General features: G+C 39.8%; 1 protein-coding gene across 7 annotated transcripts in view; it reads left to right on the top strand.

Annotated features, from left to right (window-relative positions):
- The window catches only part of PPARGC1A (PPARG coactivator 1 alpha), a 698725-nt gene that overhangs the window by 668941 nt on the left and 17209 nt on the right, over positions 1-12575 (top strand). For all 7 annotated transcript variants that reach the window (XM_074395957.1, XM_039468365.2, XM_074395956.1 and 4 more), the window contains 3 exons: positions 6025-6940; positions 7515-7619; positions 7773-7893. In XM_074395957.1, the coding sequence (XP_074252058.1) occupies positions 6025-6940; positions 7515-7619; positions 7773-7893 (1142 nt within the window). The remainder of the gene's footprint in view (positions 1-6024; positions 6941-7514; positions 7620-7772; positions 7894-12575) is intronic.

Below are 12575 nucleotides of genomic sequence, written 5' to 3'. Positions count from 1 at the left end.
ACAAGTAGCCCTTCATATTTTTTTCCTCCATTGATTTGTGTTTTTCCACATTATTTTAATCAGAGTGGACATCTGATTTGATGTTATTTATTTTTTACTTAATTTTCTCTCTAGGCTTTAATCAGTAGTCATTCAAAGTGTACTTTAGTGGACTTGCAATAAAAACAACAACAAAACACTCATTAATCAATTCATAACTACCTCTTTTATGTTGAATTTTACATTGCCTTTTTGGACTCTCCAATTAAAAGTTCATTTATTTTCTGGAAAAATGTATTAACAAAGACCATAAATATTGACAAACAGCTGTAGCCTTTTGGCATATATACTCCTTGTGTAGGTGACGTATCTTTGGGAAAGTGGACCAAAGCAAAATATGAGTAGTTATTGGCAGTTTTAAAAGGAAAACTATAGCATCAGAGAACTGGAAGGTGATTTTGACAGGTCACATAATCTATTCCTGTGATTGAAGAATCCAAAAAAGGAAGACCTAACAAAAAGACGTTACAGCCCATTCCAATGCTTGGCAACTCTTAGTGTCAAGGATTTCTTCCAAATTTCAGCCTTAGTCTTCATTTTCTATTTTCAATCTCATTCTTTTTGACCTAGTGTCTATGACAATAATTCTTTTGTTCCTGGTTTTTCTTTTCTGGAAATGGCACCCTTCTGTTTCTTGGAAGCCAAGGATAGCAAAGGAATTTTCTCTCCCACATCAGCTTTTAGGTTTGGCTTTAGCCACCTGAAATTCCAGGTTTCCCTTATTCATCCCCTATCTCTGCTCTGTGGGGAATTACACAGGGATCAATTAATGATATCTTCATCTTCCACGAGCAAGAGTTGGGGAATTAGGCATATGTCATAGGAATGTTCTGAAGCTTTTCTCCAAGGCCAGTTTGTTCCCCAGTAACCAGGGGTGATAGGAGAAATACTTAAAATATACTGAAGGCAGGCCACTCCCAAATGCATGGAGTCCTGCCAGAGGACCAGCGGGGGCTGTTGGAGAACCCTCTATGCAAAGTGTGAACACTTCAGTTGCTGGGTCTGTGGAGCTCCAGTGAGTCCTGGGGAAGTCGGTGCAGATGGAGAGAACATAGAGCAGCTTTTATCAACTGAATATTTTAACAACGGCTGTAGAGGTAACGATTGGTACTGACTGAATATCAGCTTTCTCTGCTCTCTTGACACCCACTCCAAATTCGTAAGGCCTGAAATATGTGAGTAGGACAGGTCACACACCTCTCTTTGCTCAGTCTTCCTATTTTGGTGTGTTTTTAAGCATCTTAGAAACTCTTCTACTGACTTTTTTTTTTCTTCTTAAATACCTGATTTGGCATGCAGCACACGCAAAATCACGCTGTTAAATAAACTCAAAAGTTAGTTGCAGATTTTGTAGTAGATTCTGCAAAATGTTAAGAACTACTAAAAAAAAAAGTCCTGCTGATGTCATTGGGTGAATAGCACAGCACAAGAAACAGAGCCAAGAACTTACCATTTATCAGAGTTATTCAATTAAACAAACAAACCCAAAAGAAAACTCCTCCAAGAAAATCGTTTCATAGCGATAATGTAAAACAAAACAAAACTTGTCTTTGCCTTTTTTTAAAAAAATAAAAGGGCTGTTTAAAAAGATGACTGTAGAGTGTGTACCACTTCTCCCAGATTTGCTGTGCAGAAGTGCGTAAGTGTGAGTGATGTAGAGGTGCTTGTTTATTATGGAGCACATTTCAATGCAGTAATCATAAATATTGCTAAGGTTGTGCTCTGTTGAAATATGACCTACATACTCTTGATTGTTTGTGTTATGTGATTTGTCTGACACCCATTACATTCTGGGTAATAGCAGCCATTTGTTGCTCTGCACAGCAGGCTCTTTTGACAAAAGAAAATAGGCGGCAATAAAAAAGCTATAGTCTGAATTACATTCTGCACCGAGCTGCACTGCTGAGAGTTTGTGCAAGTGTGTTAACAATGCTCGGAACTGCCTCTTGTCAGCCTTCAGCCTGTAATGGCCATCTGTCCTCACATAAATCTGTCAAAACCTGCTAAGTTCAAGAGAGAGCACAGAATATACCTTGTACTGTCAACACCAAAATGTACACATTCCCCAGAAAATCAACACGCAGGAAATAATCCAGAGGTTATGTGAGGCATTAGCACTGTTGATTTGGGCTTGTGGCATGAAATTGGGAGTCTGGCGATTAGTGGGAAGATGGGCAAAGGTAGTGGCATCAAGGAATTGAGTGCCAACCTCCCTCTTACTTCAGGGGGAAGAGTACTGGGTAGGGGAGGTGAGGCTAGAGAAATACATCTAGTTCAGAGGCAGCAAGGGGTTGCCGGTCTCATCAGCAGCTCTGAAAAGTTTAACACTATGTAAAGAGAAAAAAAGATACTCCTTGCCCTTTTGTTTGGTTTGGTTTGGCTTTGGGTCTCAACTCTATCTGGAGATAGGCTTTCAGTTAGGGAGGCATCCATGAGATTTCTCAGTCTTGCTCTGAGATATTCTCTGGTTAGAGATGTTTCAGTGAACAATAAAGAGTATAGGGAATTAGCCAAATTATTTGTCTCTCCCCTTCTACTCACTAATCCTGAAATATCTTCCATTCAATAAGCAAGTATTACTTATTTGTTTCAACAAATGGTGCCAACAGAAATGTACAGTTCTGGTATTTTTACTCACAGGGCATATCTGATGGTCTCTGGGTGTTTCCATCAATTTTAAGCATATATGCAGAAAAATATACTCATGCCAAATTTTAAAGCAGTGCTTTTCTATTAAAATGGTTGTGAAGTGTCTGGAAGCTGAGTCCCTGAAATAGCAGTATCTGGCATCATATCCAGCACATAGTAAATGTTCAACAAATGTCAGTTCAATGGCCACAGGCTGTCTAATGTCTGATGGAGGTAAAAGGCTTTGTTTTTAACTCAAAGAAAGTACAATCAAGGTGTCACCACTCCCCAGAGCAACTTGAGAACCAGTTATTTAAGCGATAATGAGCTCAGGTACTAGGACAAGGGTTTCAAATTTTCAAGACTCAGAAGGATTTCTATATTTGAAATCCCTAGATACCTGAGCTATTTTTAGAACCAGTCTCTCTTTAATAGTGGCCTAATTTGGCATTCCTGAAGTTTAAGGTTTCTTTTTATAAATCCAAAATGTCTGTCAAAATATGTGTACCTTGAGAGTACAAAGTAGCCTGCTGTAGACACTCTAGGGCTGGGGTTCTCCAGGTGTGGTCTGTGAAGCATCTCGTTAAAAATGTTTACCCAGGCTGGGCACAGTGGCTCATGCCTGTAATCCCAGCACTTTGCGAGACCAAGGAGGATGGATCACAAGATCAGGAGTTTGTGACCAGTCTGGCCAATATGGTGAAACCCTGTCTCTACTAAAAATACAAAAAAATTTAGCTAGGTGTGGTGGCAGGCACCTGTAAACCCAGCTACTCAGGAGGCTGAGGCAGGGGAATCACTTGAACCCAGGAGGTGGAGGTTGCAGTGAGCCGAGATCACACTACCACACTCTAGCCTAGGCAACAGAGCAAGACTCTGACTAAAAAAAAAAAAAAAAAAAAAAAAAAAAAAAAATGTTTGCCCAGTTTCCCAAGTGATTCTTTGGCTGCTGAAATGTGAGGCCCACTACTAAAGGAGAATCTAGAAAAATTAAAATTAGTACAAAATAATAATGCAATAAATGTGCCCAAGTGACATCCCACAAAGAGCTTATAATTGATTTGGAAAGACAAGATAGAATTCACATTCAAAATGTATAGCAATATTTGATTGGTTTCAAGAGAGAGATCCTGACAGTAAATTATTAAAGAAGTCAAAATTACCCTAGCTTGGGGTGATCATGCAAAGATTTATGGAGTTGAATGTTAGGAGGTTGAATGCCATTTTCTCCAATTCAAGAACTATGTCATTGGACATATTTGACTGGTATTTACTCAGCAAAGAGAGATTATTCATCATTATTTCTTTAAGCATCTCAGGCTCCTATGAGAAATATTTGAGAATGTTTTTTTCTTGCTGGGAATTAATATCTTTAAATTTGTTGCAGTGGTAATTGAAGGCAGCATGTAGAAGAAATCAGTATGCATGAATAAGGCAGTGCAATAGGTAAATAAGTGAAAATGGAGAGAAAAGAAAAGATTGACCAAATAGGAATTTCTTAGATTGAGTAAAAGACATACTCATCTCTGAAAGAGGAAACAAGAGGTGAGTGTGCCTCAGTGACGCAGATGTTTGATTCATTCATATAAGTAACTCCCTTTGCTACAGCAAAGAGTGGGGTAAAGAGCCATCCAAGAGCAGCTGCCAACAAAGCGAAGCTTTTTTGAGACTCAGGTGTGACCATGGATGGAGTACAGGGTCCCATTCTCTTTGTGTTTGCATTTCTTTATCTTTCTGAATTTTCCTGGGTTGGAACTCCAGAGTAAAACCATTTTGCATTCATGTACCTTTTCTTCTCTCAGGGAGAATTAGCTTTGAATAATAAAAATTGCCAAATATTGGTGTAAAATATTTCATTTTAGAGAAAACATTCATTCCTTCCATTTCTTTATTATGAAGTAGGAGAGTGAGGCAGCATCTTCCTACTCACATCAAAATTTCATGTGGCTTTCTGTGACCTACTTGGCTCTTGATGTATATGTGTGTGTGTGTGTGTGTGTGTGTGTGTGTGTGTGTGTGTGTGTGTGTGTCTGCGTTTGTATATATATTTTTTCCAGCAAGGTAGAGTTTTTTTTTCCATGAAACTTGCCTTAAGTCTAACCGCAGGCTTGTTAGCAGGCTTGAAGTTCTTTTTGCTGAATAGCGTTCACCTAGCCTCCTAAATAGAAAGCGTGTTGTAAACTAAAATGCTCCCGTGTAAGCATAAAGTCATTTGAACTCCAGCCTGGTCAAAGTTCCTTGGACTCTGGAGCTACTTCACAATGCTCCTTCCTCGGTACAAAGGGATGAGTAGGACTTATTCAGTGGGGACGCTCAACAGAGGGAACTTCTACGCTTCACAGAGTCTCCCACACTGGTTTCTGATGAAATGTTTTGCCCTCCTATAGAAAAGTAGAAAGAGCAACAGCTGATGGCTGTTCCTCTTTCTTCCTTTTTATTTATTTAATTAGTTAGCTGCTGAAGCTTGGCTGAGTTTCAGTCTCTCGGTCCTATAACCCTCCCTTATGTTGTGCTCTGTATAAAATGGTCTGCCGGCCCTGCGATATTTAGTGTTACCGTTCACTTAGGTTTCTGTTGCAGAACCATATTTTAGACAGAATGTATTAGCAATGCTAACAAGAATGTGTTATACCTACATTAGCCATGGTTTACTAGGTTAATGAGCTGTGGCGACAAAGAATCATTGCCGTTAAGTTGTAGAGTTGCTCTAGGTCCCTGCATTTGGCTGTCGTATTTCACTGAACTTACTCTGAAGTTGCTTATGCCACTCTCACTATCGCCCCACATTTCCTGCCATCCCATCTTTTTTTTTTTTTTTTGTTTTCCTTTTAAGTTGCTTAATTCCTAGGCTCCAAGGGTAGATTCTCATGATTGGACAAAGACCCCTGGGCTGCTTGCATCCTCCGTAATGTGCTTGGCAGACAAATGCTACCAAGGCTGTTCTGTGATTCCTCAGTCCCACTTTGTTAATTTTCCATAAAGCAGCCCAAACAATCCCCTTGAAAATGCAAGCTTTGGTAATAATGCCTCGTTCTGTGCAGGCCAGGGGTGACACATTCATGTTTTCTGGGAAGCAGGATTTGTTAGCTTCCAGTGTTTGAAATACAAAAGATCACAGCTCTGCCTCCCGCTCGACAGTGTAGATCCATCTTTTCTTGGTGACAGAGGCTTAGGGGATGAGTCAGTTTTTCAGGCCGTGTCATGAAATTAGTTTCCTTCTTCTTCACTCAGTTTGAACCCTTGTCTGAAATCTTGGAAAAATTAAAAACATGTGTCTTGGCATTTAAGAGCATTATCTCTTTTCTCTTTCTCTCCATTTTTTTTTTTTTTTTTTTTTTTTTTAAATTTTTGCCTTAGGCCTAACTCCACCCACCACTCCTCCTCATAAAGCCAACCAAGATAACCCTTTTAGGGCTTCTCCAAAGCTGAAGTCCTCTTGCAAGACTGTGGTGCCACCACCATCAAAGAAGCCCCGGTACAGTGAGTCTTCTGGTACCCAAGGCAATAACTCCACCAAGAAAGGGCCGGAGCAATCGGAGTTGTATGCACAACTCAGCAAGTCCTCAGTGCTCACTGGCGGACACGAGGAAAGGAAGGCCAAGCGGCCCAGTCTACGGCTGTTTGGTGATCATGACTATTGCCAGTCAATTAATTCCAAAACGGAAATACTCATTAATATATCACAGGAGCTCCAAGACTCTAGACAACTAGAAAATAAAGATGTCTCCTCCGATTGGCAGGGGCAGATTTGTTCTTCCACAGATTCAGACCAGTGCTACCTGAGAGAGACTTTGGAGGCAAGCAAGCAGGTCTCTCCTTGCAGCACAAGAAAACAGCTCCAAGACCAGGAAATCCGAGCCGAGCTGAACAAGCACTTCGGTCATCCCAGTCAAGCTGTTTTTGACGACGAAGCAAACAAGACCAGTGAACTGAGGGACGGTGATTTCAGTAATGAACAATTCTCCAAACTACCTATGTTTATAAATTCAGGACTAGCCATGGATGGCCTGTTTGATGACAGCGAAGATGAAAGTGATAAACTGAGCTACCCTTGGGATGGCACGCAATGCTATTCATTGTTCAATGTGTCTCCTTCTTGTTCTTCTTTTAACTCTCCATGTAGAGATTCTGTGTCACCACCCAAATCCTTATTTTCTCAAAGACCCCAAAGGATGCGCTCCCGTTCAAGGTCCTTTTCTCGACACAGGTCGTGTTCCCGATCACCATATTCCAGGTCAAGATCAAGGTCCCCAGGCAGTAGATCCTCTTCAAGGTAAACCTTGGCAAAACCCTAAGAACCCAAGGTGTTCCTAAGAAGTAAAAAAATAAATAAATAAATAAAATAAAATACAAATAAAAATTTGAAATCTGCAGTCATTCCAGCCCCTGACCACTGCATTCCTGGCACTGCTGGAACTAAAGAGAATGATGTTGCATTCACTTCTCTCTCCATGTTCTCTTAAATCTGTCAGCTCTGAGCACAGTGCCTTGAACCAGTCCTATCAGAGAGAGCAATTTGTAAGAAACTTGCTAGTCTAACTTTTTCCATTACCTGGAGAGCTGCCCTGTGCCAGGATAGTGGAGATCCATGCAAGATAAAGCTGACAGTGTACCAGACCTGGTGCTCAGTGTTAACGTCAATAAGAGACGCTGAGAGAGAACACATCACTCCCAGCCCACTGAGCTGACTAGATGATCACAGACTGTCACTGGGAAATCTCACTAGGAGCTGGGAAGAAAGAGCCAGTCTCTGTAATACAGTGCTCCAGAGGATGTGCCACAGTGCCGATAAACTTGGGTTAAGTGGCAGTTGCAAATACCCTTTTTGTTTTTCTCCTCTGCCACAGATCCTGCTATTACTATGAGTCAAGTCACTACAGACACCGCACGCACCGAAGTTCTCCCTTGTATGTGAGATCACGTTCAAGATCGCCCTACAGCCGTAGGCCCAGGTAATGAGGCATGTCATTTTTCTTTGGCTTCCTTTATCCCCTCCTTGAGATGACAAGATGTTCCCTAAATCCCTATCCCCCTTCCCATATTGTTATTCATTTTGCTCGTGCAAATCGAGGTGGTTGACTTAGTGATGAAGTTATGTTTCCCAGGTATGACAGCTACGAGGAATATCAGCATGAGAGGCTGAAGAGGGAAGAATACCGCAGAGAGTATGAGAAGCGAGAGTCTGAGAGGGCCAAGCAAAGGGAGAGGCAGAGGCAGAAGGCAATTGTAAGTGGCATGGAGCTCACTTCTATTTTAAAGCACGGTTTCTTCTTTTTTTCTGTGTGCTTTTTTGGTGATAGATTAGAAAATTTTTAAAAAGCTAAATATTTGTTAATTTGTTAGAACAGGCCATTTTCAGCCTTTTGGCTTTAAAATATCTGTAAATCTTCAATCCCTGTTAACCCAACTTATTGGAAAACAAAATGTTTGTCAGTGTATTTCTCACTCACAGTTTGATTTTGAAGTTCATTACTGTTTTCACCTTCTGTTTTGAAAAATGGAGGGAGAAGAGATTGTTTTTAGTTGGATATTGGTTCCTTCTGGTCAAGGATGAGGCTTTCTTTCTATTTCCTGTTACTTCTCTCCTTGAGTGGAAAATAAGGAGGTATTGCTATCTCGTTTCAGTTTTTGTCTTTTTGGCTGGCACGAGACTTAAATTGTCCATGGAGAGATTGAGTTCAGGTTAGATTTAAAGGAGGGAGTGGAGGAAGACTTGCTAAGAAAGTTATCATTTCTGGCCAAGCACAGTGGCTCATGCCTGTAATCCCGGCACTTTGGGAGACCAAGGCAGATGGATCACTTAAGGCCAGAAGTTTGAGACCAGCCTGGCCAACATAGGGAAACCCTGTCTCTAATAAAAATACAAAAATTAGCCAGGTGTGGTGGTGCATGCCTGTAATCCCAGCTACTCAAGAGTCTGAGGCCGGAGAATCACTTGAACCTGGGAGGTGAAGTTTGCAACGAGCCAAAATTGCACCACTGAACTCTAGCCTGGGCGACAGAGTGAGACTCTGTCTTAAAAAAAAAAAAAAAAAAAAAAAAAAAAGAGGGACGGAAGCGGTGGCTCACTCCTGTAATCCCAGCACTTTGGGAGGCCGAGGCGGGTGGATCACAAGGTCAAGAGATGGAGACCATCCTGGTCAACATGGTGAAACCCCGTCTCTACTAAAAAAAATACAAAAAATTAGCTGCGTATGGTGGCGCGTGCCTGTAATCCCAGCTACTCAGGAGGCTGAGGCAGGAGAATTGCCTGAATCCAGGAGGTGGAGGTTGCGGTGAGCTGAGATTGCGCCATTGCACTCCAGCCTGGGTAACAAAAAAAAAAAAAGAAAAAGAATAAAAGTCATTATTTCTTCTGTGTGATGGTCACCATCTAAGTGGGTAGTCAACACATCCACATTTCTTATGAACTACTTTTCAATAATATTGTATGGATTTTACCACCACTTACCAGGGGCAGTAATGTACTTGACATATAGACAGTGCTGGTTCTTCTGTGTAAAGATCCAGATTATGTTAAACTTGTTTGCTCTCTGAAGGTCAGTACTCATTTTCAGCAGCTGCTGACTAGTGGGTACACTTTACTCCAGCTCCCTACCGCTGTTTATCAACCTAGCCTTTGGATGGTAAAAATAAGGCAGTCCAGTTTTCAAAATCCAGCCCATGATCACGGCAGACATTCCTAATTGATAATGGAACTCTTTCCCATCGAGCCCCCTCAGAGCTTTACGGTCTTTCCTGATGTGGTGCTCTAGGAAGCCATGACTAATCAATGAGATATAGCACTGCTTTTGTTCACCACAGCTGCTGCTTGTCAGTGCTAGCCACTCAGAGTTAGCTCAGTGCAGATCAGCTTTTGACATATCTTGCATCTAAAAGCTAATCAAGACTTAGGGAAATGATTTTTGACTGTAAAGGTTAGATTTATATGTTATCTTTAAGAAAACTCACTAACATCAACACAATTTTGCAAAACGTATGTAAAAGAGCTGACTAATGGAATCAAAATAAGTTACCAGCTGGAGGAAAAAGGTTAAATGAGAAATTTGTTTAACACAGGCACTTAAGAAGAAAGAAGTGAGAATTAATTGAACATGTAGGCCAAAGTTTTGTGGGGGTTGCTGCCATTTAACTTTGAATTTACCTAAGACTGAATCAAAGGCATTTTGCAAGTTATACTTTCCCTCATTTTTTTTTCAGCTTCCAAATGAGCAGTGATATTAAGATTTGCCAAAGTGTCATTAGTTAACACTTACGAAGACTAATGAAAATTAAAATTCAATTTTTCTAATATCATTTTATTTAATTAATGGCCTATTCAATAATTATAATAACTCACATTTATATAGTGCCATATAGTTTACAAAGCCTTTTAATACAGTGCATTATAATCATTACAAAAGAAAATTGTGTTGAGCAAACATGTAGGAAAACAATTATTTTGGTGTTTGCAAATTTATATTTTATAAAATCCTTCATGTTTTCTCCCCAAAAATAGGACATTAAAGAGAAAGATTAATAGTTTCATCATAAATTTGTTCATATGGCTAAGATACAACACAGTTATAACTAGAGCCAGATTAATATTTTAATCAAAAGTGTGTAAATAAATGACCTGTGTTTATTTAATGCCTTCTAAAGATGATTAAGTGGCAGATACTTAATAAAGAAAGGAAAAGAGACGTCTTCTTTGTGGCTAGTTTGGCCCTTTACAAATAGAACAAATAGTCTCATTGGTCTAGGTGAGACACAAGCACCCTGAGGGTTACCAGCCTCAGCTTGGAAGCATCTGCTGTCCCTTTGTGTCACAAATGTTGACTAGTTCCTCTATTAATTCCTAGATAAAAATAATCTGAATCAGTTCTCTTCCAAACAGCACTTGTAATGCAAGTGTCAACTTGGTTTATATTAAATTGTTTTACATTAACTAGACATTTGTGAGAATTTTTGCTTTGAAGTTTGTTTCTGTTTCTAAAAAGTAGATTGAATGAAATCTAGAACACAGAGATTGTTTACTAACAGAGTAAACTATAAGTAATAAGTGCTTAATAAAGATGTGGGGCAAGGCTTTGTGGCTCATGCTTGTAATCTCAGAACTTTGGGAGGCTGACGCAGACAGAGCACAAGGTCAAGAGATCAGGGCCATTCTGGCTAACATGGTGGAATGCTGTCTCTACTAAAAATACAAAAATTATCTGGGCATGGTGGCACACACCTGTAATCCCAGCTACTCTGGAGGCTGAGGCAGGAGAATCACTTGAACCTAGGAAGACGGAAGTTGCAGTGAGCAGAGATTGCACCACTGCACTCCAGCCTGGTGACAAAGTGAGACTCTGTCTCAGAATACATACATAAATAAATAGATATTTGGGACTTAGGATTGAACCAATTTCCACTTGGACAAACATTACTATTTCTATTTAACATGGGCAAAAACTCATAGCTCTTTCTGTAATCAATATTTACCGTATGATTGGGATATAAAATTAGGAAAGATATGGTCACTGCATCCAAGGAGCTTCAACTCTACTGGCAGATGAGAATACACAAACGGGCAAAGCAGGGTGATAAGTGCTATTATAAGGGGTGCATCTGTGGCACTGTGGTGGTATATTGGGGGACACACAGATCTGGTTATGAAGGAGAACATTCTCAGACATGATGAGATTGATCCAAATCCTAAAGTGAGGTAGAATAAAGGTTTTCTCCACCTGCAGCATCCAATATGGAAGCATTTAGCCACATGGCTAATTTGACTGGGCCATATTAAGATGCACTATGTCATTGGATTTAGAAGACTTAGTATAAAAAATAGTGTAAAATGCCTCACTAATCTTTTTATATCAATCACAAATTGATATAATGTTTTGGACATGTTGAGTCCAATACAATATATTATTAACATTGAATTTTTCATATTTTTACTTTTTAAAATGTGGCTCTTGGAAATTTTTAAATGCCATATACTGCATTGAATTGTTACTGGACATTGCCGTTTTAGACAGAGGCTACAGCTTATACTAGGTCTCTAAAAAAGAGTAAGTTATATTGAGAAACTACTAGTCATTTTATCAGAACACTGAGGCATGAGAGGGGCAAGAAATAAGTCTACAAAGGACACAAACTCATCGTTTTTGATGGCTATGTAATATTCCATGGTGTATATGTACCACATTTTCCCTATCCAGTCTATCATCAATGGGCATTTGGGTTGGTTCCAGGTCTTTGCTATTGTAAACAGTGCTGCAATCAACATTCGTGTGCATGTGTCCTTGTAGTAGAATGATTTATAATCCTTTGGATATATACCCAGTAATGGGATTGCTGGGTCAAATGGGATTTCTATTTTTAGGTCCTTGAGGAATCACCACACTGTCTTCCACAATGGTTGAATTAATTTACATTCCCACCAACAGTGTAAAAGTTTTCCTATTTCTCCACATCCTCTCCAGCATCTGTTGTCTCCAAATTTTTTAATGATCACCATTCTAACTGGTGTGAGATGTATCTCAATGTGATTTTGATTTGCATTTCTCTAATGACCAGTGATGATGAGCATTTTTTCGTATGTTTGTTGGCCTCCTGTATGTCTTCTTTTGTACAGTGTCTGTTCATATCCTTTGCCCATTTTTGAATGGGTTTGTTTGTTTTTTTCTTGTAGATCTGTTTTAGTTCTTTGTAAATTCTGGAAATCAGCCCCTTGTCAGATGGGTAGACTGCAAAAATTTTTTCCCATTCTGTTGGTTGCCGATTCACTCTACTGACTATTTCTTTTGCCGTGCAGAAGCTGTGGAGTTTGATTAGGTCCCATTTGTCTATTTTGGCTTTTGTGGCCATTGTTTTTGGCGTTTTGGTCATGAAGTCTTTGCCTATGCCTATGTCCTGAATGGTTTTGCCTAGATTTTCTT

The sequence above is a fragment of the Saimiri boliviensis genome, chromosome 3, assembly GCF_048565385.1.
Source record: "Saimiri boliviensis isolate mSaiBol1 chromosome 3, mSaiBol1.pri, whole genome shotgun sequence".
Taxonomy (NCBI): Eukaryota; Metazoa; Chordata; class Mammalia; order Primates; family Cebidae; genus Saimiri; species Saimiri boliviensis.
Note: the sequence above shows the minus strand (reverse complement) of the source record. Positions and strands in the feature narration are given on the sequence as shown.